We start from the raw sequence: 24,053 nt of genomic DNA, 5'->3' as shown, positions 1-24,053 counted from the left end.
GAATAGGATATGGGATCTATGATATGTATTGTCGCTTAATTGCTTTCGTCTATGTGTTTTCACTACCGAAACCTCCTTTCTCCTGCTTGTGGCATGAAGCGCTGAAGATGCCGAGGATTGCACCGTTAAATTTCTCCTTTTGTTATTCGGTGACATTTCAATCTAAATAAGGATTATTAGCATCATGTTTATTCTGGTATGCCGTATGTTCTGGTAGATTTTCTCCTAACTAGGGTTGACCGCCGATTTCTAATGCTGGATGTTTGTAGACAACCCTCTCCGACCTGGTTCAAATTTCCCCCGAAGACTTTTCAAAACTCAGCGCTGTTGCAATCGAGGATAATATTAATGAGAAGTATGCAAATAAGGTATGTCCAAAAAAAAGAAGAAGAAGAAAAGAAAAAGAAAGAGAAAAAGCCAGCACTTAGAAACTAACTTTATTTCCCAGGTCATCCAAAATGTTGGCCTCTGCATCGGATTCTACGACTTGCTCGAGTCCTCTGATGGCCTGATTGGACATGGCACCGGCCTTGTCAATGTTAATGGTATGCATGAATGAATGAATGAATGCATGCAGCATGAAACGAACTGCCAAATCCATGTTTTCCCTGCAAGCCCTTACTGAGTAACTACATGTTTGGGCCAGTTAAATTCCGATTAATCGTCTTCCGGCCCTTCAAGGGCGAGGTTATCCTGGGGAAAATCACCAGTGGAACCGAGAACGGTATCAAAAGTGCGTCTAAAATACTTTTTTACCCAAAAAGGAGATCGTCGAGACTCGGGACAGACATTCTATCGTTTCAAGATTGCGACGTTACTATGCTAACGACAACGCACCCTCATTTTCGTTCAACACCTTCAGTTAGCGTTGAATTCTTTAACGATATCTTCATACCCCCCAGTCTATTACTTGATGGTGCTAGATTGTAAGTTCAAGCCCCCTCATTCACACTTATCGTAAGACGAATATTTTTTAACAGCCCATGTCTCCGTTCTCATGCTATAGCGACTTCGCCGACCAAGTCTGGATTTGGGATAACGGCGAGGGTGCAATTTTCTACTTTGATATTGGCGAAACGGTGCGCTTTCGAGTTGAGGCGGAGGAGTGGCATGATCAGGTCCCAGACGCGCCTGATGACCAGGATGGTGTGGCAGTGATGGAGAGAAAGCCGCCTTATTCAATCATTGTGGGTTTCTTTTCTTTCCTTTTTTTTCCTATTCGAATGTTCGGATTACGCTATCGCAACTTGCGGCTAAACAGAATATTTATGTAGGGATCCATGCAGATTGCGGGCCTGGGGCTAGTTGCATGGTGGTCTTAAGGTTCCAAGTCTGTGTATGACTTATATTGACTTTAAAAAAAGGGGGAAATACATAAATAAAATAAAATGAATGCTAATCCTCTGCACATGCTATATGATTGAGCGTTTTTCATGTTTGTGTTGACGATATTGAATCCTTAGTCCCCTAGGATCTCATGTATCTATCTACAACTAAAATTTTCTTTTATAGTATCTAAAACCCCGCATTTTATGCAAAAAATAAAATACTCAAAGAATCGACTCCATTCTTAATAGGGACAGTATCTCTACATTTAGAGATTCTCCCGCGTCCATTCCTCGGCGGTTAAGGCATGGACCCCCTTCCGGGAATTCCACGTCCTCTTCAGATCCCACGCAACACCCGTCAGCGCTCCAGAAACAGCATAGAACTTCCACAAAACATTGCCCAGTTCCTTCTTCAACATCTCCAGCGCTTCCGGAACAGTCACAGCCGACCTCTCCGTGATCTTTTCCACCAACTCTGCGACCCGCGCATAACTAAGCGTATCGCCGCCGATAAAAACAGGCCCATTGGCACCAAGCGAGCCGTCGTCCCCAAGCACTATCTCCGCCGTAAATTTCCCAACATCCGCCAACGCCTGGACCTTCGCGCGAAGCCGCGTCACATCAACGACGCCAAACGCAGAGTGGAACAGGAAACTCGTAATCATCCCCGTCGACGCAGAACTGCGGCCGATGGTGTCGTAGTCCACGCCAAACTGCCAGGGGATAGAAAGGGACCGTCGAATCTGATGGAGGTGGAAGGTTGGTTCATTGCAAGTATCTAGCGGGAGCAGCAACGGCTTAAATAGGCGCGGTCACGTGGCATTCTGGCGAGCACTAGGGATGTCAAGACGCTCGATCTATAAAAGCCAGGCCTTGCTCCTTCGAAACGACCACGCACTTTCTCCTTCTCCTTCTCCCCTACTCTCTCTCGCGCGTGCTCAGGTGCACTGCACCATTCCCCTTCCCGTCCCTCTCCCCTGCAGGGGACGGTGCCATCTTACCCTGCGCTCACCCGGTATAGTCGCTCCGGCAGACCATGGCGAGTTAATCACATTAGCTGCCAGTTGCCCTCAAAAATAGAATATTGAAATTTGCGGCGGCGAAGCGATGGGGTCCATGCGGCAAGAGCATTGGTTCAGAGAACAACAGTTGACCAAGAGGAGAGAGGGGGCCGAAGTGGTATCACACAACGAAAGAAGAGAAGCACTGTCACTGACTAATTTTAGGCTGGGTAAGTCCTGGAAACGTATTTTTTAAGGGGGGGAAGATGCTCAATGGTTGCACAATCCTCCACTGGAGTCTGGCAGGGAAGCTGAGCCGGCGGTTCCATTCCTGGTGCCAGGGGGAAACCGAAGCCCCTGGACCAATTGAGTGCGCATGCATGGTGTTGGAGTTTGATGAGCCTGCATCTTCCGAAACCGTATTTCATGCGTTGGGGGGCTGGTCTCCCGTCATAAAAACATGATGAGCGATGATCGAGCGAAAGATGGAGAAATTTTCTTCTCTTCTTCTGCTTCTTCTTCTCTCCTTGTATTTTTTGGATCCTTCGTTGAATCAGTTTTGGAATATCTCGTCAGATGGCTCCGTACCAACGACTGTTATCCGCCCGGAGCGATGGCATGTGGGATCAAAGTACAGCTACGAACACTTTCCGGCCCGTAGCGGCTGTTGAACACCCAAGGACAAAATATCGGCTCTTGACAGCGACTGAAGTGCCGCCGTGGTACGCCCACAATTCCTTCTTACTCACCGGCTACCGTCCCGTCACTCGGTCGACCAGACTGTGCCTCGAAAGTTTACGATGTCTTCACAACGAGACTGTCAACATATACTCTCACCTTGTGCCAGCCGGAATCGCCGTCATCAGCAACGGCGTCTTCCACCTGTACTTCCGCAATCGCTACCCAACTGCCTCCTGCGCAGACCAGTTGGCATTCCATGTCTATCTGTGCACTTCCATTCTGTGCTTCGGAATATCTTCCATCTATCACACCCTCCTCTGCCATTCAGAGGATTACGTCAAACTCTGGGCCCTATTAGATTATGTGGCCATTATTTTCCAGACCCTCGGGTCATTCATTTCGGGAATATATGTTAGTTTTTACTGTGAGCCGGGCCTGCAGAAGCTCTATTGGACAATGGTATCTTCCCCTCCCTCTCCTATTTTCTAGCGCGCCCTATTGAATTCTTTCTCGTCGTAGATTGGCGTGTTGGGGCTCCTGACAGCCACTGTAGTGGTGAGCCCCCGGTTCCAGAGCTCTAAATGGAGAAAATTGCGGCTCTCCACCTTTGTTGCAACCGGTTTCTCAGCACTCGCGCCCATGATCCACGCCTCCATCATCTTTCCATACGCCCAGTGGAACCAGCAAGCGGGCCTGGGTTACTACCTGCTCGAGGGTCTGTCAATAATTACTGGGACAATCTTCTATGCCGTGAGTAGCACTGGCACCCCCTTTTTAAACCAAGCACCAGACTAATCAACAAACTAGACCCGATTCCCAGAGTCGTGGATGCCCGAGAGATTCGATATCTGGGGAGCATCACACCAGATCTTTCACATTTTCGTCGTCCTCGGTGCTGTCATCCATGTGTGGGCGATTCTCAGTGTGTTTGACTATGTCCATGAGAATCCGCGTTGCCTAGTTTGACAACTTATCGTCTCTTCACTGAGAGACAGCCACCATGCTGGGATGCTGCATCTTTCAAAAAATTTGCACTTTCGATTCTTGGTACCTGTATATAGGAGAGAATCAGGCGTGAGAGCTGTTGTAGTCACAAGGCTAGCCCAAGAGGTTACCAGTGGCATAAGCTTCATGATAAGCGCAAGTCCTACTTTATCCGCAATCAGATCCACGAATTACGCAAGTTGTGGCAGTAGATAATTAGCCAGAAGTACGTCTGGCAGCAGTATCTATGTGAAAGATGCTTAAGGGTGGCAATTACAGAGACTCTGAACCTTCAGTTTCTCCTTCGTCCTGAAGAACTTCTTTGCAGCACAAATTGCACCGCCGCAATATTGACTAGCCCTCCAAACTTCTTCAAATTCTCCTCAACCAATCTCCTCTATCATTTTGTAGCCATTATGCAATCCCGCCCGCTGGGACGGTGTTCTGGTGCTTGCCGCAGGGGACAATATAAGCTGTCTTAAGTCCGGGTACGGTAGTTTGTATTTTTGGGCAAATGCTTGCTAGTTAGCTTGGTGCTGTAGTTTTTGTGCGTCGCTTAGAGTGGAATAGTAGGGTAGGAATTTGAGATGGGCGACAGCTATTTTGGTCGTCTTTACGGGGTTCTGAGGCCCGGCCCACGCGCCCCGCTGGTGAAGGCCGGAGTTGGTATCCAAAGCGCCCCAGACATGGAGTCCTGCATAGATATGCTTACATTCCTTGGGATTAGGGAAGATTAAACGGAAATTATAGGGCGTCATGTTTCTCCATTATCCATCGTCTACACACCTCTACGCATTGTGCTAATTTCCCTACTCTCAGACTCGGGGGTACAACGAGTTCTCCTTTCTTGATTTCATACAATATTTCTAATATCGCGTACATATCAGGTCTGGCCGAAAGCACCCGCCCCCGGCGTCCACCGACTCGACGGTTCGGCCTCGCGTTCGCCCTCTACAGAACCAAATTTAAGGTATGGGTGTTCAACCGCTCGGCTCCCCACAGCTCTGACATCCTCGAAGTTCACAAAGACTCAGAAAAATTCATTCAAATGATCGTGGGCTATGCGATGATGAGCTACGAAGAGCTGGGACTCGATGTCTTCAGGACACATTTGTCATATTTTACATCACAACAGCCAAGGCCGGAGTGAGGGCCGCAGGCTTGACTGAACGCGCAGTCCCATCTGTTCTTTTTTGAAGGGTCGACTTCCGCCGGCGCAGGGCCGACTCTGTCCTGTCTGAGAAACAGCGCTTGATCTCCGACCAGAGCAAGCGCTCCTCCATCATGCCCAAAAGCCGTGCGTCGTTCTCGGAGAGCTATAATCACAGCTTGTCTCTGTGGCCCTTCCCTCTCTCACCTCGCTCAAGCTGAAGGGGAGCGCTAGAGTTTTATCCACAACTGCTCCACTTTTGGCCATTCTATTGAAAACGCAATACTAAGATGAGGGGAAGAAGTCTGGGGGAGAGTAACATCATATACAGTACTGTAGTTTTTCCCCTTAACTCTAGACTTTGCTAAACAAAGCATCACAGCGGACTCCATATACCGTGGTCGTTGCGTGGAGGGAAGGCTCGCGGCGTTGGGCTGTTAGCACAAGACCAAAAAGCAGCAGTAAGAACTGCCATTCCGGCCGCCTACCAACCGTCACATCGTTAAATGGAGTATATGATCCATTGTTTGCCTTCGGACACTAGCCAGGGAGTTCTGATCTTCTGGAATTGAACTGCCCGCAGTCGTGAAGGTATGGTGCTCAATATCTCGAGGTCATCGCAGCGATGCACGCCGTCCATTTTATTTACGATCCTGCACATGAGAGATTGCACAAATACCGGCCAAAATCTCGTCATCCGAGAGCATCAAGTCTTATGGGCAAACAATTGAAGCAGAATCAGAATGGCCCTTTGCAAACCAACATTTGGCATCCTTGATCCACGGCAAATCGTCGTCGATGAACAATAAATGACGTCACATAGCACCGAGGTTTTCCTGCCACATTAGTAATAAAGACACTCGGAAAAACAAAGGAAAAAATTGTAAAACAGAATCGCATCGCCATGCACGATTCCAGATCAGAAATGTCAGCACCTGCAGCCACAAATGTGGTTGCGGGACTCTGATTGGAGTCTGGCGCCGGTGCACCAAGGCGCTGCTGCATGGCGCTGGAGGTTTGTTGACGCGGTGAGAGCTGTTGCTGAAGCCGTCTGGGCCTGTTGAGCCCTGGGAACCTGAACCGGGGACAAGGATTCGCTGAGGGGAAGCTGTGTTGTATTCTGCGTCCAGGGATGGTGATATGTTTTCTTTTTTCTTTTTTCTTGTTTTTGGTTTTCTCAGCGAGCTTTTGGCTTTTGATATTGCATCTTTTTCTCGATTAGCGACTCCTCCGAAAAGGGACAAAGATCAAACAGTCATTCCCATTAACCATAAATAGCCGAAAGTTAGAAGATGGATTACCCGTGGCCCGTTTGTGCGGCACCTTCTGGCGGTCGAATGGTGTGCTCGATTGATTGCTTTTCTTTTCTTCCTGTATCAGATTAATAATTCGTTGGAACTCACCTTCATCTGGACTTTTTGCCTTGTTCTGTCTCCCTCATATATATACTAGTATCTCTTATAACACCGGTCCTGTGGATAAAAGATAAACAAGATTTACAAAAGAGATATCTCTTCCTTGGGCCAGCTTAATAGACGAAATTCAGTATCGACTCTTCCGCCGTTCTGTGCTGCAACCCTCTCCGCTTCCCCATCTTTGCTAGCGCGCAAATTGCCGTTAAATACTTGACTTTCTCCCCGCTCATTCCTCTCCTCTTTGCTGTTTAATTCCTCGATCGATTCGGCGTACAGAAATCGGGTAAAGCGAGTATGACAAGTGACACCTATTCAGGCAGCCCTTCCGAGCTGAATGGAACCTCCATTGAAACCCCTGCGAGGGCTCCCACACCAGTCCATGAATTTGGCACACGAGCTGTACATGCTGGAGCGCATGTGGACGCTACAACTGGTGCTGTAATTGCCCCGGTAAGACAGAGAGAGGCGGGGAGGGAAACCTCTTTTACGCCCCTTCATGCTGAAGGCTATGAATGAAACTAACTCCTTCCCTCTAGATCTCTCTTTCTACAACTTTCGCTCAAGTCGGGGTCGGCAAGCCCATCGGACAATACGAATATACAAGAAGCGCAAACCCAAACAGGTCCGCAGAAACTGCCCGTTTCACTCTCAACTTTTAGTTCATTGTTTTTGTGCATGTCGGGTGTTGACAATTTCCCTACCCGGTGGGCAAACAGAGACCACTTCGAGGAAGCCGTAGCAGCTCTCGAGCACGCTCGATATGCCTTGGCCTTCGCTTCCGGCTCCGCAACCACGGCCGTTATCCTCCAATCCCTCGCGGCGGGATCACACGTCATATCAGTCTCCGATGTATACGGCGGAACCTACCGCTACTTCACCAAAGTTGCCGCCGCCCACGGCGTGCATGTTACCTTCTCCCCCAGCATCGAAATCGACATTACAGACCTTATCCGCCCTAATGACACCAAATTAATCTGGATCGAAAGCCCCTCGAATCCTACCCTCGGCCTTGTCGATATCAGAAAAATAACCAGCGTTGCCCATCAGCACGGCATTATGGTCGTTGTCGATAATACCTTCCTCAGCCCTTATATCCAGAACCCGCTCGACTACGGTGCCGACATCGTCGTGCACTCTGTCACAAAGTACATCAATGGCCACTCTGTAAGTACAGATGACATGGGAAGAAAAGAAAAACGAGAAATGTCACTCAAAAGAATCTCATACTAACTCCCACCTCAAGGACGTCCTCATGGGCGTAGCTGTCTTCAACTCTCCAACTCTCCACGAGCGCCTATCCTTCCTCCAGAACGCTATAGGTGCCGTCCCCTCCGCCTTCGACTGCTGGCTCGCCCACCGAGGCCTCAAAACCCTCCACCTGCGCGCCCGCGAAGCCTCTAAAAACGCAACGGCCATCGCCACCGCCCTCGAATCTTCCCCACACGTCATCGCCGTCAACTACCCAGGCATCAAGTCCCATCCCCAACGCGACATCGCCCTTAAACAACACCGCGATGGCATGGGCGGCGGCATGCTCAGTTTCCGCATCAAGGGCGGTGTAGCTGCCGCCGAGCGTTTTTGCCAGGAGACCAAGTTGTTTGTGTTGGCGGAGAGCTTGGGGGGTGTGGAGTCGCTCGTTGAGGTTCCGGGCAGCATGACGCATGCGGGCATCCCGAAGGAGCAGCGAGAGGCAGCAGGGGTGTTTGAGGATTTGGTCCGGGTCAGCTGTGGGATTGAGGATAGTGCGGATTTGGTAGCGGATGTCTTGCAGGCGCTGGAGAAGGCGGCTGTGGGGCCTAAAATTAATGGGTTGGCGAATGGCCGGGCATGAGCGGCCCGCCCATCGTATTTTTCTTTGCTTCTAGTCAATTTTGCTTCTTTTCGTTTACTTTCCTTTGGTGAATGGGGTTTATTTGACTGTTTTGTTTCTTCCTTTACTGCCTCCATCCTTCCTTTTTTCTCTTTTTATCTGGTGCTTTCCCCCTTTTTTTGGCCGGTCCTCTGCTATTTGGTAGAGTTACGAAGAAATGCCCCCTCCTTTTATTAATTACCAAATTTTGCCAAGATTTACCATAGAAATCTTTTTTATATTCTTTTGGGGCGCGCCTCCTTTTGTATGGCGTTGGTCTGACACAGGGCACACTCTACCTTTTCCCCAAACCACCTTTTTCTCTTGAAAATTTCCTGGAGTTTTGGATCTGGTGACTTCCATTCATTTGTTTATGTTTGCATAGGTCATCCACCTACGGGTATACAATTTAAAAGTTTTTCACCACCACCCCAAAAAACCAGGTGTTGAAGCTGAAATTGAATCAACTGTCCAACCATCCATGACCTCTTTTTGTTTGGTTTTTGGTTCCTACTTCCCGATGTCAACAATGGAAAGTATCTTGTTTTTTTTCTCACAGGCGAAATAGTAATAGTACTAATCGACGCAGTTGTGAATGTGCAAATAGGTGTTTGGTTTGATCAAATCATGTCATTATTAAGCTTGGAGTTTTAAGAACACAACCCTTTGCAGCAGCAAAATGAAAAATATTATTGGCAAGTAGTAATAGCCCAGTGATATGGTGCTGTGTCTCAGAAATGAAAAGTGTTCGGATAAATAAAAAGGGGGTCAGAAACAAATAATTGAATGGCGGGTTATCTTTAGTTGTTTCTCCTATACATTCCTTTAGTTACCTCATGGGGCGTTTTATCTCTCTCTCATTTGCGGCTTTCTTGCTGTGTCGATTAATCAATACTTGCTTCATGCAGAGGCATGTTTGTCTCGATTCCATCACAGGCACGTGGCTTCCGCTGGCGTGGCTATAGACCCAGCCGCGTGTTCGGAAATCCTCCCCACAGCCATGAACCGCAGATCTAAATATGCGAATGGACGGAGTATATATATGTTAGTGCATTTAATTTCCATGCGCAGATGTTGTATATATATATCCTCCACCCTGTCGGAACTAGAAGGAGGAAATCCATATTTTTAATCGCCGAGAACTTGAAGCTTCCAACGCTTTGAAGTTCGCATTTTGCCCTCGATATAATTTTGTTTCCCCCTCTTACTATCGAACGTTGGGCCTCCGTCCCCTTTTTTCACAAGCACTTCAAGGACTCGCTCGCCATACTCTCTTTCCTTTCGTTTGTTTCTATCTGCTCCAATGCATACATACTAGTAGTATATATAGTGAAAATCCCGGAAGAGGCAATATATCAGATCGTCCTTCCAGACAAAAAGGAGGTCGAGATCGACGTCGAGACTTCTTCTGTCTCCAATGTCCGCTTTCACATTTGGCTTTGGAGGGGACGATATCGACAATCAGGATGTGGAAGACGAGATGCATGATGCCGGCATGGATGCTGGTATGCGCCAGTTGAACATTGCAAGCAAGGAGAGTCATGATGGAGAAGGGGGAGTCTTGATTGAGGCGAGCCAATGCGATCTTGATGAGATGGTATGTTATTTATTTTATTATTTTATTATATTATTTTTGTTTGGGACATTCGATTTTCGATTTGGGAGTTGCTTGTCACCGCGAGGAAATATCGTTGTGTGAGCTCTGATTCTCCGAATCTCCACTGGCTTGTCTCTTTCTTCCATGGGAATTGGGAGAGCGAGTCTAAGTCGTTTGTGTTCGTGAATACTTTCTAAGTTGCTATTTTGCGTTCCTGGTCATGTACGCAGACTCTACCTTCTGAAAATCCGACTGCGTATGATTTTAGAGCATGTCTGATCACTCTTGTGCTGGAAGAATGTAGTGATGAGATTCATCATGACCACCCGGCCCTCCAATCGATTACTTTTGCCGGATGGGTTATTTACTACATGTCCTGTGATATTGTTCTGGGGTTTTTTCTTTCTTTCTTTCTTTTTTGAAATAGAGGAGGATTATACTACATATCCTCCATCATGTTTTGGCTCAGGATGCTAGATATGCGAGGAGCTGTCAAATTGATAATGGCGACGGAAAATCATGGATGATGCTAATTGAAAACACTGAATAGCTTTCCACACTTCCATCACAAATATCATACAACATGCTCTCAATAAATCCCCAATCATCAGCTCCAGGGCCTCCAAGCCTCACTATCCCACGGCGCGAAGTGTTTGACATTCGCGCCCAGCTGATGGCGGAAGATGATGCAGATACCAACGAGAATGCGGAGTTGATATCCGGGCTGGAAAAAGGTGATCTAAAGCCAACAGTTTACGAAGGCGGCCTCAAGACGTGGGAGTGTGCTATTGACCTCGCCAAGTTGGTGGCTGCTGAGGAAATACCTTCCCTCCTATCGGATCTGGCGGAGGGAGAGAGTGGAGATGTTCATGTCGTAGAGGTGAGAGGAAAAGAAATCCACAATCTCATCTCTCCATAGATTCGTGATATATATTGGATGTATATCTGACACGAATAAAACGTCTGTGCGGATTCTGCAATAAAAGCTCGGAGCAGGAACTGCCATTCCATCCCTTTCCATTTTACATCATCTCCTTTCACAACCTGCTCCGCAGGACCTGCCTCGCAGGTCCATCCGTTTCGTGTTTGCAGATTATAACGCTGCAGTTCTTCGACTAGTGACCGTGCCGAATATACTCCTGACATGGCACATGTGCCGCCATTGTCTGAACAACCCCCAAGACTCAGAGCGGAGTATATCTTCTAATACCGAAAACGGAAGCGATGCCGAAAATCGTCCTAATGGTAATCTCCTCGATAGCGCGGACGCTGACGAACAACCCGACCTAGATATCGACCATGCTCTCCTTTCTAATTTCCGTAAGGACTTACATGCCCGCGGAATATCTCTCTCCTTCATCTCGGGTGCCTGGTCACCTGCCTTCGTCGACCTTGCTTTACCAAACTGCCCGCCAGCTTCACCATCATCACAACGAAGGCGGACACATCTTCTCATCCTCGCCAGCGAAACAATCTACTCTCCCTCTTCCCTCCGTTCTTTTTCAGAAACTTTACTTGCACTCCTGCGGTGCGGTAGGGGTTTGGGCTTTACATCTACATCTACATCTACATCTTCTCCTCAAGTAGAACCAGCTGCTGAGCCTGTTGTTACTGATAAAAATACTCCGCCGGGATATAAAGCAAAAGCGCTAATTGCTGCCAAGGAGGTATATTTTGGCGTTGGGGGCGGGGTTGACGAGTTTTTGCGTGTGATGAGGGATCATGGGCGTGAGGAGGGCCAGATTGGAGGTGATGGCTTCTCTGTAAAGGTGAGGACCGAGGTTAGGAATGAGGGGGTTGGGAGAGTGGTGCTTGAGGTTACGATTTGAGGGAAGAACTCTCGCATTGGTATCGATATCGACTTTGGAAGGGCTGTGTTCCCGGCAGATGATTTCTTGATGGATGGATGGCGTAACGAGCCAGGGATTATTCATTCAGGGATGATTTTCTTGTAGATTTTCTTTTCTCATTTCAGGAACCTGGGGCATAAGTGCCTAAAATAGACAAGGAAAATAAAAAGGGTACATGTAACTAATTGGAACTTTGCGTTGTATGTCTCACTGGCTGCAGGAATTATTCTCTCTTCCTGGTTTTATCGTACGACTCGAGAGTATGTGCGTTTCACCATTACGTTAGTACGACAGTTTGGTGAAAATTTTCCCAGATTTATGTTCTGAACCTCATCAATGAGAGTAAGCCTTTCAGGGAGGATATGAATGCTGGTTTGGTTGGCTGGCATGCTCCAGACAGATGAAATATCAGACATCTGCACGTCTCGGACGTATGGCAATGGTTGCATGATATATACATAAATATACAAAAATGGAAAGTCCAGAATAGCAAATGAAACTGAATAGGATAAAATCTAGGTTGAGGAAATATGGGAGGGAATGGACAAATCAAGAGTACGATTCAAGGACATCAACTCGTCTTCTTTCTCTTTCTTCCTTTTCTTCCTTTCTTTTCTTTCTTGTTGGCAACAAATCCATTACATTAGAAGTATCGATTATCTTCATAAATAGAAAGCACTTTCCCATCCTTCATTCGCGAAACGCGCTCCTCTTCGATTTTCCTATTTTTCGTCTGATAGTGAGAGACGATTGATGTGAGGTCCGCAGAACCGTTACCTGCAGGTACATTCATGGGCGACCCGGTGTTGAAAATCCTATTTATCAAGGTAATTAGCTTTTTGATCTGCATGGCTCTTGTTCAAGATTGAAACGAGGAGGGGAAGCTGGATGTGATGAGAGTGGGAAATGACGCACTCAGGAAAACTCAGCTCCAAGTTTAGGGATGCCCTTTGGCTGTGGAATAGATGTCGATCAGCTGCAGCTCGCTCGATAGCGGCTGTATGGAGGGTATTCCGCCTTTCCCACGTGCTTTCCTTGGGAAAGTATTTTTCAATTAGGCGGGTCATCCATGGCTTGTTGTTTGGATCTGACGTGGAGTATTTGTACAGGGCTAGGCCCACAGGGACGGATGCGATGAACACGTAGAAGCCGCGCTGCGAAAGGAAGGAAGAAGAAGAAGAAAGGCGTTAGCATGTGGATTCCGGTGCATGCGTATGTAGAATGTTTTGAAAGAGGACAAAAACGCAGAAAGGTATGAGATATCGTTCAAAGTAAGCGGGGCACCAATGGCAGTTAGGTGTGGTTATTTTAATGGATCATATCTATTTGAGGACGTGGGGTCGTCCTGTCTGGAACACGTTACAACGGGTGGTGGAGGGATGGGAGGTTGCTTACGCCAAAGGTCTCGTTCACGGGCTCGGCATGGTGATGCTCACCATGGGGTGTAGAGGAGGCAAAGCGGCGAGGCTGTTGGTAGCGGAGGAGAGTCCGAGCAGGGACAGCGGCTCCCCGGGCGGGAATCATTGTTTGGAAGTTGACAATTGGGCTTCGCAACCCGCAATGCATTGAGAATGAGGCGGTGATGTCAATGCTCTCGAGCTATCGTTGGACTGAGGAGTGGCTGTCGTGGTGAAGCGACATAAAGTCAGGTGACGAATGGTCATGTGATATAGGGTCTGATGCAGGGCTACGAATGGATCCAACCAACGAACGACAATCCATTCCGTTTTGCTTCCTGTCGAATTAACAGCAACATGGTGCCTTTCGCTTCGTTATTCCAGCATAGCTCCCGCAGCCTCCGTTAGCAGTTTGGCCATTGAAAATTGGGTGAAATTTTGTTTCCCCAGTGATCTATAATCGGCTGATCTGGGTTTAACAGCTAACTAGATAACTACGTTCTCATGTCATCACCCAAGCCTGGGGCTTCCCCCCTGATGAACAAGTGATTTAGCAATAGATATGCCGGAGGGTAGCCGTCGGCCAGCACCTACTTCTCCAGAGATTCTTGAAGGTTGGGCGAATAAGAGAATTATTGGAGAGTCCCAGGACTTTGATTTGAGACCTCGGCCCGGAAGAATAACTCTTTCAGTTCTCTGCTCCAGGGGTTGGGATTTAAGATGCCAGTGCGGCTGCTGTCGATCTAGTATCTTTACTTTGTCGACAAGCGCGGCTAGTCTACATCGCTATTTGGCCCCTTTTGTCTTTCCGACCAGCATTTGAAACGTCCTGTGACTTTCCACCAAGCCAGCCAGTGGAGATTGCCTCCAGCGTTTAAAGCTGATGGCCTCAGCCCTGGTATTCAATCATATTATTCACTTTATCATTGGAAGGACTGGGAAATTTTGAGTCGTATCATCCAGAAGATTCCACGTGCTGGTTACTCAATCTATGTGCAACTTGGGTTCTGGTGGCTACTACAAATGGGTATCATTACTTGCATGACATTGCCTAATGTGATTGTGTTTGCTACGTTAAAAGTCTGACCATGGCAGCACTCGCCCAATTTCAGAATGGCAACATCAATTATGTCACTGCGAAATATATATACCAAACTCCCTTACCTCTGAATGAGCCTACTTGATCAAAAAAGTGGAGATTACCTCATCATGGACCAGCTCTCCTCTTCCAACTCCCTTCTAAAGGAGTTCTTCTTGTGATATGATTCGGTCTACCTCGGAAGATATAAAATTGGATGTTTACACAATCCTGCGGCCCAAGCCAGGTGAGTTCTGTTCATTATCCTCAGGATCTGTTGCAAACAACGTCATAATGCAAGGTGCCCGGTTGGAGTCACCTGTGTTTTCTGCGTGTTGATCAACAGCGAGTGCACTGGATAAGGGCTCCGGTTGAGCGTGAAGTATAGGCAGGATTCACAATCTGTGGTTATGCAGTGAGACCACTGGGTATCCTTCCAATGTCATTTAAGTGGACCAGCAAGAAGAAATACTCGCAAAGCTGCAGGAGAGTGGCAATTCTCTGTTTGGTTTCTGGATGATTATGATGAGAATGTAGCCAGCAAAGTAATAACAAGTGGATACTTGACCTCTGGAACGGAAGATACAATGGCGTTAGATTTGGGCCCTATTCTCTATGCCAAAAACGGCGACCAGGGATAAGGAACTAGAGGTATTTATATAGGGCTCGTATCATTTGAATATTGTCAAGCACACTCTCGCGGAGATTGGCTTGTATACTTAGCGCGTCTTATCGTTTACCCCAGTCCTATTCACAATCTCACCAACTCTGTTTTTTTTGGGCAAAGCTTTAGGAGTGCATAAGGTATAACTACACATTCGCTCGCTTGGTAAACATGACTCCATCAGCTCTTTGTACACAATTCTGTGCTCTTCTCTTTCTTCCGAGGCCCATCTGTGTCGTGATCTAGCCCATTTCTGCGCTTGCTCTGGCTGTCCAGTCTTCCTTGGAACATCAAACTCCCTAGCTTACCCGTAGCGGCTGATCTGTTGGCTAGCCACCGCTTGGAGGCCTCGTACGCTCGCCTGGCGACCACAACTCACAACCTCCTCGCCTTGGGCATTGCGAGGCTCCACCTGCTGGCTGCAGCATCGGACCAAAATGGTGTTGTTTCTTTTCTCGGGCGCTCGCTGGCTTACCAGATGCTGTCTGTCCATTTGCTCCGTCACATCTGGGTCACATATGCCCGCCACTTAATGCATCCGCAGGGACCCCTCCAGCCTCCAGTTTGCTTATGTGTTCGTTTCTAGACGCTGCATGCAGGTCCGGTTGCTACCTGACTAACGGAGACAACTGGCGGACTGGCGAAAGAAGACCCTCAATTGATGCCCAATATCCTGATACAAACCATTCCATTGGCCTCTTGCCGGCTGTTTTCTGAAGAACCACTTGCGCTTCATTTAATTTGGTAACCTTACGTGGGCAAAATGCACCAGCCATCCCTATTCGGTTTGTTACGTTTCCCTCCCAGGAGCGTTGGCTATCCAACCTGCTCGTCGGATAGCTATATCAGCTGTTGGGCGCGCGACTCTCAACCAGCTTATTATTTCTGGTCATATTTCCACCTTCCCATTCCCTTTTCGAGAAATACTTTTCTTTCATGCACCCAACGCCGGGTTGATTCAACTCGCTGTCTTTGATTTTCACCTTGCCTGAGTATATCATCGTTGATTGCTCCACTGTACACCACCTTTCTATTTTTATTTATCTTCATTCGCAAGCCCTAGCCGATAGAACCATTCTAATTCAAACGGTTTTCACTCACATATCTGCTTTGCTACCCTTTGACTCACTCACCCCTCCTTGCTGCGTGTCTCCCCTCGAAGGGCTTCACTTAGAATTCGTGTCTTCACTTAACTGCCCTCTTCTGCCTCACTGCCGCATGCCATGCTTTCGAATTTTTACCAGTCATACCTGTGAACTTCGCCAGACCTGTTGCTTCTCTATCCTGAACAAGGATTCTTAATTGTTCTTTAACTGGGACCACGTCAATTTTTGTCAGGTGACAGAAGTCATTGAAGTATTTGATACCTTTTCTCGCCGGCATCATGGGTCAATCTGGAGGAAACACAAAAGCCCGCAAGGGAAAGAAAGGGAAAAAAGGAAACAAGTCACAGAAAGAAGACCACCCCTCAGATCTTCAGACATCCACACCATCTTCACCAAAAATCAAACCTCAGCAGCCTGAAGCATTTCAGGAACTCGAAGGATCCAAAGACCTCGTCCAAGAAACTCAAGAACCCCAAGAACCCCAAGAACCCCAAGAACCCCAAGAACCCCAAGAACCCCAAGAACCCCAAGAAACTCAAGAAAATCAAGAATCCCAAGCGTCCCAAGAGCTCCAAGAAGCTCAAGAAGCTCAAGAAGCTCAAGAACCCCAAGAACCCAAAGAAACTCAAGAAAATCAAGAACCCCAAGCGTCCCAAGAGCTCCAAGAACCTGAGGTGCCCCAAGCACTTCAGGAATGTCAGGAACCGCAACAACTTCAGGAACCCCACGAGTCTCAAGAATCTGAAGCAGCTCAGCAGTGTCAAGAACACGAAGAACCTGAGGAATTTCAAGAATTTCAAGAGCCCCAAGAGCCAGAAAAGTCTAAGGAAGCTGAAAACGCCGACGATCCCGAAAAACCTCAGGAACCCCTAGAGATCCAAGAGTCTCATGAAATTCAGGAGGATCAGCAGCCTTTGGCACCGTTATCTGTCATAGAAAGTCTTCCACCCTTGCCAGATGCCACTGGATCAACCCCGTTGGCGACACCCTTAAGTTTCAGCAAAGAAAACATATCTTCTCCAACGTTTTCTAACTCCGAACTTCAGGATCAAACTCTTGTTGATAACAGAGGGAACGCCGACAAGGACGACAAAGATAACGTTGAAGACGGTGCAAAGGGCGACGAAGCTGAAGACGAAGACAACGAGAACGAACTTGACGAACCGCGAGTGCGCTCAGTTCCATCGCCTGCAAGTGCAATATCATCTGCCGGCCCCTCCACACCTGCTGCAGTACTGTCAAATAATCCGTTTGATGCCCCCGATAACGCGGATAACACGGACAAAGCGATTGCCGACTCACCACAGCCTCTAAGGCATCCGTCACCCTCAGCAGCAGAAATTCATCTTCCTTCCCCGTCGCAATCAAAATTGAATCCACGATCGAATCCTGCTGCAGCGCATCATTACCTGCACGAGCCGTCACCGGCGCCTATATCTTCACCCCATTATTCGTATAATATCCCAGGCGTGCATCCGTATGCAAATCCCATGATACCGCCACACAACGGAGTATCATTCGACCCCCAAATGGTCGGAAAAATGGCGGTTACCGTCCCAAGTTATCATACCCCTGTGCGATCATCCACGATGGATTCGCCATATACCCCATACCACCATGCTAGGAGGAGTAGCCGAGCGTCATATGGCCGCGGATACGCTGATGCTTATTACAACAATGACTATGGCCCTGTTAGGGAACCAGCACCTGTCCAGCCACCTGTGATTGAGGACGGGAGAGATGCATCAAAAAATGGGGAAGGGCTCAATATCAGTCTCCTATCACGCATCCAAAGCATTATTCCGGATATTAGCCAACTGGTAATCAGCTATCGAGACCAACAAACTCAACTGTCTGCACGAGAAGCAGAGCACAAGCAAATCGAAGCTCAGCATGAGGAGTCCCTGATGCGCAAGGAGTATTACATCGAGGCCCTCCAAACACAAATGCAGAAAACAGCCAACGAGAGCGCAAAGGAATGCTCGAAATTAAAAGGCAGGATTAATGAGCTCCGGTTCGAGCTTGGAGGACTCCAGGAGAAACAAAAGGATGTCGAGGAGAGCTTAGCTGACGCCCAAAAGGAAAACGATGAGCTTTCCCAACTTCGGGAAGATTTACAAGAGGAGATCGATAATCTTCAACGAGCGATCCAGGAAGAAAAGGAGGCTCATGAACAAGAATTGGAAAGACAAAGGGAAAAGGAGAAAGAGGCACTGGATAACCAGAAGCAGGACTTGGAAGGCTATTTCCAGGAAATTAAGAATGAAGATGACAGGCTCGCTGCTGAGCAACTCCAGGCCCGTGAGCAAGAACTGACTGACGAGCGTGATAAACTCAAGGCTGAGTTGGAGGCCGAAATGCGAGAACTTACGGAAGCAAAAGACGCCATGGCCACGGACTACGAGGGCAAGCTAGCGTCTAAGCAGGCCGAAATCGACGCGAAACAGGAAGAGATTGATGCTAAGAAAGAACAGTTGGAGGCCAAACAAGCGGAATTAGATGAGACACGAGAGACTCTGGCTGCTAAAGTAGAAGCTCTAGCTTCTAAGCAAGAAGAGTTAGTTGCTAAGCAAGGAGAATTGGAAACTACCAAAGACGAGCTGGAAGCCAAAAAGGGGGAATTGGAGACCACTCAAGGTGAACTGAAAAACAAGAAGGGCGAATTGGAAACCACACAGGGAGAGCTGGAAACTACAAAAGGTGAATTGGAGAAGAGAGTTGAGGAACTGAAGAATAAGCAAGAGGAGTTGGAAGGGAAACAAGGTGAACTCGAGACGACACAGGGCGAGCTTACCACCACACGGGAAGAACTTGAGGCTAAGAAGAGTGATCTTGACTCGAAACATTCCGAATTGGAGGCAAAACTCGAAGAGCTTGAGGAGAAAAAGCGCGAATTGGATGCCAAAAACGAGGAGTTGGAGGCCAAAAACGCCGCTTTAGAAGCTAAGAAATCTGAGCTCGAGGCTATTCAAGGAGAGTTGACCAGCAAGCAGACCGAGCTCGAGTCCAGACAATCCGATCTTGAAGCGAAACAGGCGGAACTCGATGCGAAGCAGGCAGAACTTGACCAATTGAAGCAATCCCACATAGCCGAACTCGCTGCGTTAAACGAAACCCACGAGAAAGAACGTGACACTGCAGCACAAGAGGCCGAAGAAAAGATAAGTAACCTGATAAATGAGTACCAGCAAAAGGAGGAGGCTTGGCAGAAGGCTCGCGAGGACCTGGAGGCTCAGTTACTACAACGAGTAGAGGAATTGAAACAAGTGGGGGAAGAGAAGGAAGTTCTCGCCAAGGAGGGACAAGCTAAAGAAGAACAACTACGGAATGTGGTAGAGGAGATGCGACAAACGCATGAGAATCTGAGCAAAGATCGGGAACGGTTGAAAAAAACATTACATAGTCTCGGAGAAGCCACCGATATGAAAATTAAAGGGGACTCTTTCTTGTAAGTATGCTGCCAAGCTTAGCTGTGGGAAGCAAGGCCATGGCATCTAGATCTCTTTTGCATATTGCAGTTCGGATCTTTTTCTTTTCAATAACTTCCAACAACGTAACTGCCGATTTGTCTACGATTTGTTTTCATAGACTGCCCACCACTTTTTTTTCTATAGATTGGTTCGATTGGTTCTAATTATGTTTCATCTGTCGTTCTAGCTTCCAATGCTTTGGCCAACTTACACGCCTTATTGTCGACCTCTCAAAGGAGCATTTTGGCTACCTTCCAATCGACCCACCCGCAGACATCATCGCAAAGATCCCGTCCGAAATCCCCCAGTTCCTTGACAACACCCAAGCATCCCGGGAACTTCGATCTGCTTATGTGCAGCATGTTATTTCTAAGACACTCAATTACAGGATTTTCCAGCCGTTCTTATTCACTCTCGGCAGGCGCTACGATAAAGCAGATACCTTTTTCCAAATGCTGTCTATGGATATCCGTCGCAAATCCGTGAGACGCGAGGCGTACTGGAGACAACAAACGCTCAAGGCTGCCTACACTACCTCCGACGCCAAACAAGCTATCAACGTAGTTGCCGCAGTCATTGTGGATGAAATCATAGACCATATCCGTCACTTCGCGGATCCTAAGCACCTCGACGCCCTGCTCGTGGGGGTGAGGAAAATCGTGAAACTCGCTGCAGAGACCTGGCGCCTCGCCCGTGTCGAAAGAGAACTTATCATCTCAACCATGCCTTCTGCTGAGGATGAACAAACAGTGAATGAAGGCTGGAAGGAATTCAACTATGAGACCGCACCATCTCCACCTACAGAAGATTCCAACGATAACACTCCCTCGGTCCGTAGGCGACGCGTGCTCCTCCGCATGTGTCCACGCATTTACCGAGAGCCAGTGCACGAAGACTTCACCGAGGACGGCGAGAAAGGCACTCAATGCGTGTATCTCCCTGGCGTGGTCCTTTATGCCGATTCACCTTCTGTCCTCGCACGAAAAATGGAAATCGCCAGGAAAACGGCTGACCCTTCAGGCTCCGGATCTGGTACCCCTGCTGTAGGTTCTACGGGTAAGGATGGTGACAATCTCCCTGCTCCTTCCGATCTTCCATTGGATAATGCAACAAATGGCGCAGTCAATGGTGAAGCAAACGTGGTGGATCAGGCTGCTGGAACTCCTGCAGTGGAGGTTGCTGCATAGCCAGTCGTCAACTGAACAATTTTCTCCCTTCTCCTTTTGCCGGTGCGAATTTCTCACACAAAGTTTTCCCACTTCCCAGTTTGCAGTTTTCCTCTGGAAGCCCCTCTTTTGATTTCGTTGAATTTTTTTGCGTTTCATTTTCGCTTCTTAATCCCTGAAACATCTCATTCCCTTCTCGTTTCTTGCTTTCTTCCCCGATGTGTTCTCTTTATCTTTGCTTTTTTCTTTCTTTTATATCTTCTATATGTGATTTTGTAAGATCCTGTAACGGTGATGATAGATGGCATTGTTGTATAGTGGGGTTTTTCATCATCGTCTGGTTTTGTCGGATTTTTTTCTGCCACAAGTTCTTGTTGTATTTCATTCATACATTTGACGAAATTAGCGATGCATAACCTATCATGTTCTGGTTTCCAGTAATGATATCTGTCTTTCATTTATTTCAATTCTTTATTCACTTTCAATTGTTTTTGTCTCTTCTTCTAACCTGGTTTTTACCCAACATCCCAGAGTTGTTTCTTGGAATTAACATCTTATTTCCTTTAATTGTGCCCTAAGTTTTCCGTGCAATATTGCAATCAGCATGGACTTTCGTTCCCTTTATTTATGTTCTCCTTTGATCTGGTATCAAGCCTTTACTTCTCAAAATCCTTTTGGTTTACTTTTATTCCTTATTACCCACAATCCATTTCGCTCACCGGAAATAGAACACACAGCATTTCGCTATTCTATTCAACCATAACTACATCCGTTTTCCACCTGGAATAACCATGACTTGATCCGCCATAAGCTTTTCGACAGAATCCCTGTCAGTCGTAAACGGAGTCGGATGCCAAAAAAATTCACTTTTTTTTTTGGGACACATGGACATTGGCATCCTGGAGCCTGCAAACTGAAAACCCAACCTCTGTGCCACAATCACTGTTGTTGAGCATAGCCTCCCCTCCCCCCCCTTTTTTTTGGAAGGGTTTAAGATGGTTGAGTAGAGAGTAAACTCTGATCTGATGGAGCGACTGAATCTGCTGGCATGACCACAGAGTCAGGCGTTTCTCCGCTGACATCCTTATCATTGATGGCTTGTAGAGTTATGACGATGGATCAAGGTTGGAGATATATAATTTATGACGTAGTTGCATCTGCATGTTATTGTGAGCTATCGGTAAAGCTCAGGTTTTCTATTACTCTCCGTTGTCGGTGCAAGCTTGCTTCGCATTTTGGCACAGCCCCATTCGTCCAACTGCTTGGTTGTCAACTTGACTGGCAGGACTAGGCGCAAGCACGAACGGGCGGATTTGACTAGGCGAAATTTTTCGTGTTAATCGAAAAGGCTTAGCATAATGGATGTTCCGTGGAGCATCCTTCATTGGGCTCTCCGCCATTCTAGCAGCACAGACATTATGCTTGCAGAGGGCTTGAAAATTTTCGGGGTGGCATCGCACCACTCAATAGCTTTCATGCCATGACGTAGTTTGTATTTCAAGATGGACGAGGGAAGAAAGGAAGATTTGCTCTCTGAAAAGGGTGTGTGCAGGTAGCTCGACCTGGTGCTGTTGAATTGGTGAGAATGAACCTTTGCCCTCTGCCCTTGCCCTATGCCCTAATGATGGTCGTGTTGCCCCAAAAGGGGAAGCTCGACGTCAACGACAACAATGTTTTCTTCCTGTAAAGAAGCCATTGGGTATCAAACACAGAAAAGCAAGGGCAGCAAAAAGAACAAGGACTGAGCTTCTCGACAACCAGGACATGTCCATGACTTCATCCCGTGCTGTGTGGAGTGGTTCTGCCTTGGCTTCACCAGTTTGAGCGAAATTGGGGGCGCCAATTTCTGTTTTGTGGGGGCAAATACTCCCGAAAGAGTTTTACTGCAATCCTCCATGGGATGTGTGGCTGAACACTCGACAGGAATGACGATAATAATGAGGAACATTGATGTGTCCGCCAGGATGAACAGGTCTCCTGTGCACAAACAAGTTGTTGGCTCCTGGCCTGTTGAAATTGTGTGATATGTGGACCCCTCTCAGCGACTTTATTATCATGCCCACGAATTTGGATTCTCCAAAGATGCCCATATTGCTTACTGTTTGAATCACGAATGATTGATTACTTTATTCTTAATATTCAATCCATAAGCTGGCAGGGTCCTCCAAGCTTGCAGTGGTTTCTGCCCCGCGAGGAGCCCAGCAATAGGGTTCGAACTTGACAATTTTAGGCTTGATTTGGGGCCGCGCTTCAATCATAATGACAATCGGGCTTGTTTTTGGGCCAGGATTCTCTAACTGGGGCTCCCTCCACTAAGCCTCAAGCTTTTCTTTCGCTCTCTATGGCATACAGGTATGCGCGGAAAGTTGTCATACGCCGTCATCCACTTTGGAATTTCTGCAACAATACACTGTTAATGTTCAGTGTTCCCGTTTTCCTGGGAAGTATTAGATCGAAAACGCACGTCCGCCCAAAATCTCGCGCTCCAATTAAAAAATCATGCATGGATTGTTGGAATAAGGCCGAGGGGGAGTGCGGCTGTAATTGGCTACTGTCCCACGGCAGACTACAGTCAAGCCTCAAGGTCAATCGGCAGGCTTTCATCTAATCAGCCGCAGACTGCGCCATGTCCGTCTCGGCACAGGAACCTCTTCTGCACTCCCTCTTCTCATGGCTTGGAGAGGCTCCGATTACCAACTTTCCAGCGTGTATCCATGCTCTAACCCCCGTTTGACTTTACAATCCCCTTCCTCCACCGGCTCTGCGCAGTAAGTTTTCGAAGGCATCCGTTTTAATTGCCTATTGCCCTCAAGCCAGGTGCCCACGCAATTGAAATAGTCTGAAAATCCCCACAGCTCCCCTCCATCTCTATATTCCCAGTTGCGGGGCTTCCAACAACCGCAACTCGGCTCCTCGAACGGTAACCAACAAGGGACCGCACCTTGACCCCAAGAAATCCAAATAATCGCACAATTTTCCACTTCCGGTTACGCAGGAAGGTTATATCTGAATCCCTTTGCGTCGCAACTCCCAGACCTCCCAGCGAACAGTTAGAAGCTTGGCTGGAATGTAAAGGTGGTCAACAACAGCGGCAGTCTGCCTTTACCTCTTGATCAACTCATAGATTTGACCTATAACGTCGTCTGTGAGCTGACAGGAAGCTGCTGCTTCAACGTGGAATACAAGATCACAATTTAATATCCTCTCATATTCCCACAGTTTGTGATTTCCACCTCTACCGTCCACCTAGGTGTCAGTCAGGTATCGGCCAATCTATTCATCCCGTTCATTTTCCAGACTGCTATTCTTTACAAACT

At 47.6% G+C, this 24,053-nt stretch overlaps 8 protein-coding genes across 8 annotated transcripts; 6 read left to right on the top strand and 2 right to left on the bottom strand.

Moving 5' to 3' along the window:
• Positions 1-184: 184 nt before the first annotated feature.
• On the top strand, positions 185-1,322 carry HCBG_01786 (DNA-directed RNA polymerase III 25 kD polypeptide; the record flags this gene model as incomplete). The annotated part of the gene is made up of 7 exons (XM_045428835.1): positions 185-196; positions 270-368; positions 449-545; positions 647-733; positions 863-926; positions 1,007-1,187; positions 1,275-1,322. 7 exons carry the CDS (start codon positions 185-187, stop codon positions 1,320-1,322), a joined length of 588 nt encoding a protein of 195 aa, XP_045290621.1.
• A 272-nt stretch (positions 1,323-1,594) lies between these two features.
• HCBG_01785 (isoflavone reductase) lies at positions 1,595-2,324 on the bottom strand (the record flags this gene model as incomplete). Its single annotated transcript, XM_045428834.1, has 2 exons — positions 1,595-2,106; positions 2,282-2,324. The coding sequence occupies 2 exons, from the start codon at positions 2,322-2,324 to the stop codon at positions 1,595-1,597; spliced, it is 555 nt and encodes a 184-aa protein (XP_045290620.1).
• A 623-nt stretch (positions 2,325-2,947) lies between these two features.
• Positions 2,948-4,146, top strand: HCBG_01784 (hemolysin-III family protein; the record flags this gene model as incomplete). Its single annotated transcript, XM_045428833.1, has 3 exons — positions 2,948-3,469; positions 3,530-3,760; positions 3,818-4,146. The coding sequence occupies 3 exons, from the start codon at positions 2,948-2,950 to the stop codon at positions 3,974-3,976; spliced, it is 912 nt and encodes a 303-aa protein (XP_045290619.1).
• A 435-nt stretch (positions 4,147-4,581) lies between these two features.
• HCBG_01783 (uncharacterized protein) lies at positions 4,582-5,585 on the top strand (the record flags this gene model as incomplete). Its single annotated transcript, XM_045428832.1, has 4 exons — positions 4,582-4,660; positions 4,882-5,140; positions 5,194-5,291; positions 5,527-5,585. 4 exons carry the CDS (start codon positions 4,582-4,584, stop codon positions 5,583-5,585), a joined length of 495 nt encoding a protein of 164 aa, XP_045290618.1.
• Positions 5,586-6,532: 947 nt separating this feature from the next.
• Positions 6,533-8,836, top strand: HCBG_01782 (cystathionine-gamma-lyase; the record flags this gene model as incomplete). The annotated part of the gene is made up of 4 exons (XM_045428831.1): positions 6,533-7,009; positions 7,096-7,181; positions 7,276-7,723; positions 7,803-8,836. The coding sequence occupies 4 exons, from the start codon at positions 6,854-6,856 to the stop codon at positions 8,388-8,390; spliced, it is 1,278 nt and encodes a 425-aa protein (XP_045290617.1).
• A 989-nt stretch (positions 8,837-9,825) lies between these two features.
• On the top strand, positions 9,826-12,099 carry HCBG_01781 (protein-histidine N-methyltransferase; the record flags this gene model as incomplete). Its single annotated transcript, XM_045428830.1, has 4 exons — positions 9,826-10,005; positions 10,204-10,227; positions 10,556-10,885; positions 10,992-12,099. 4 exons carry the CDS (start codon positions 9,826-9,828, stop codon positions 11,832-11,834), a joined length of 1,377 nt encoding a protein of 458 aa, XP_045290616.1.
• A 284-nt stretch (positions 12,100-12,383) lies between these two features.
• On the bottom strand, positions 12,384-13,379 carry HCBG_01780 (NADH-ubiquinone oxidoreductase; the record flags this gene model as incomplete). The annotated part of the gene is made up of 3 exons (XM_045428829.1): positions 12,384-12,670; positions 12,771-13,009; positions 13,251-13,379. The coding sequence occupies 3 exons, from the start codon at positions 13,377-13,379 to the stop codon at positions 12,499-12,501; spliced, it is 540 nt and encodes a 179-aa protein (XP_045290615.1).
• A 2,999-nt stretch (positions 13,380-16,378) lies between these two features.
• On the top strand, positions 16,379-21,148 carry HCBG_01779 (RNA polymerase Rpb1 C-terminal repeat domain-containing protein; the record flags this gene model as incomplete). Its single annotated transcript, XM_045428828.1, has 2 exons — positions 16,379-19,548; positions 19,758-21,148. The coding sequence occupies 2 exons, from the start codon at positions 16,379-16,381 to the stop codon at positions 20,755-20,757; spliced, it is 4,170 nt and encodes a 1,389-aa protein (XP_045290614.1).
• Positions 21,149-24,053: the final 2,905 nt, after the last annotated feature.

Source organism: Histoplasma capsulatum, assembly GCF_000150115.1.
Source record: "Histoplasma capsulatum G186AR genomic scaffold supercont2.2, whole genome shotgun sequence".
Lineage (NCBI taxonomy): Eukaryota > Fungi > Ascomycota > Eurotiomycetes > Onygenales > Ajellomycetaceae > Histoplasma > Histoplasma capsulatum.
This window is presented reverse-complemented; position numbering and strand designations above follow the sequence as displayed.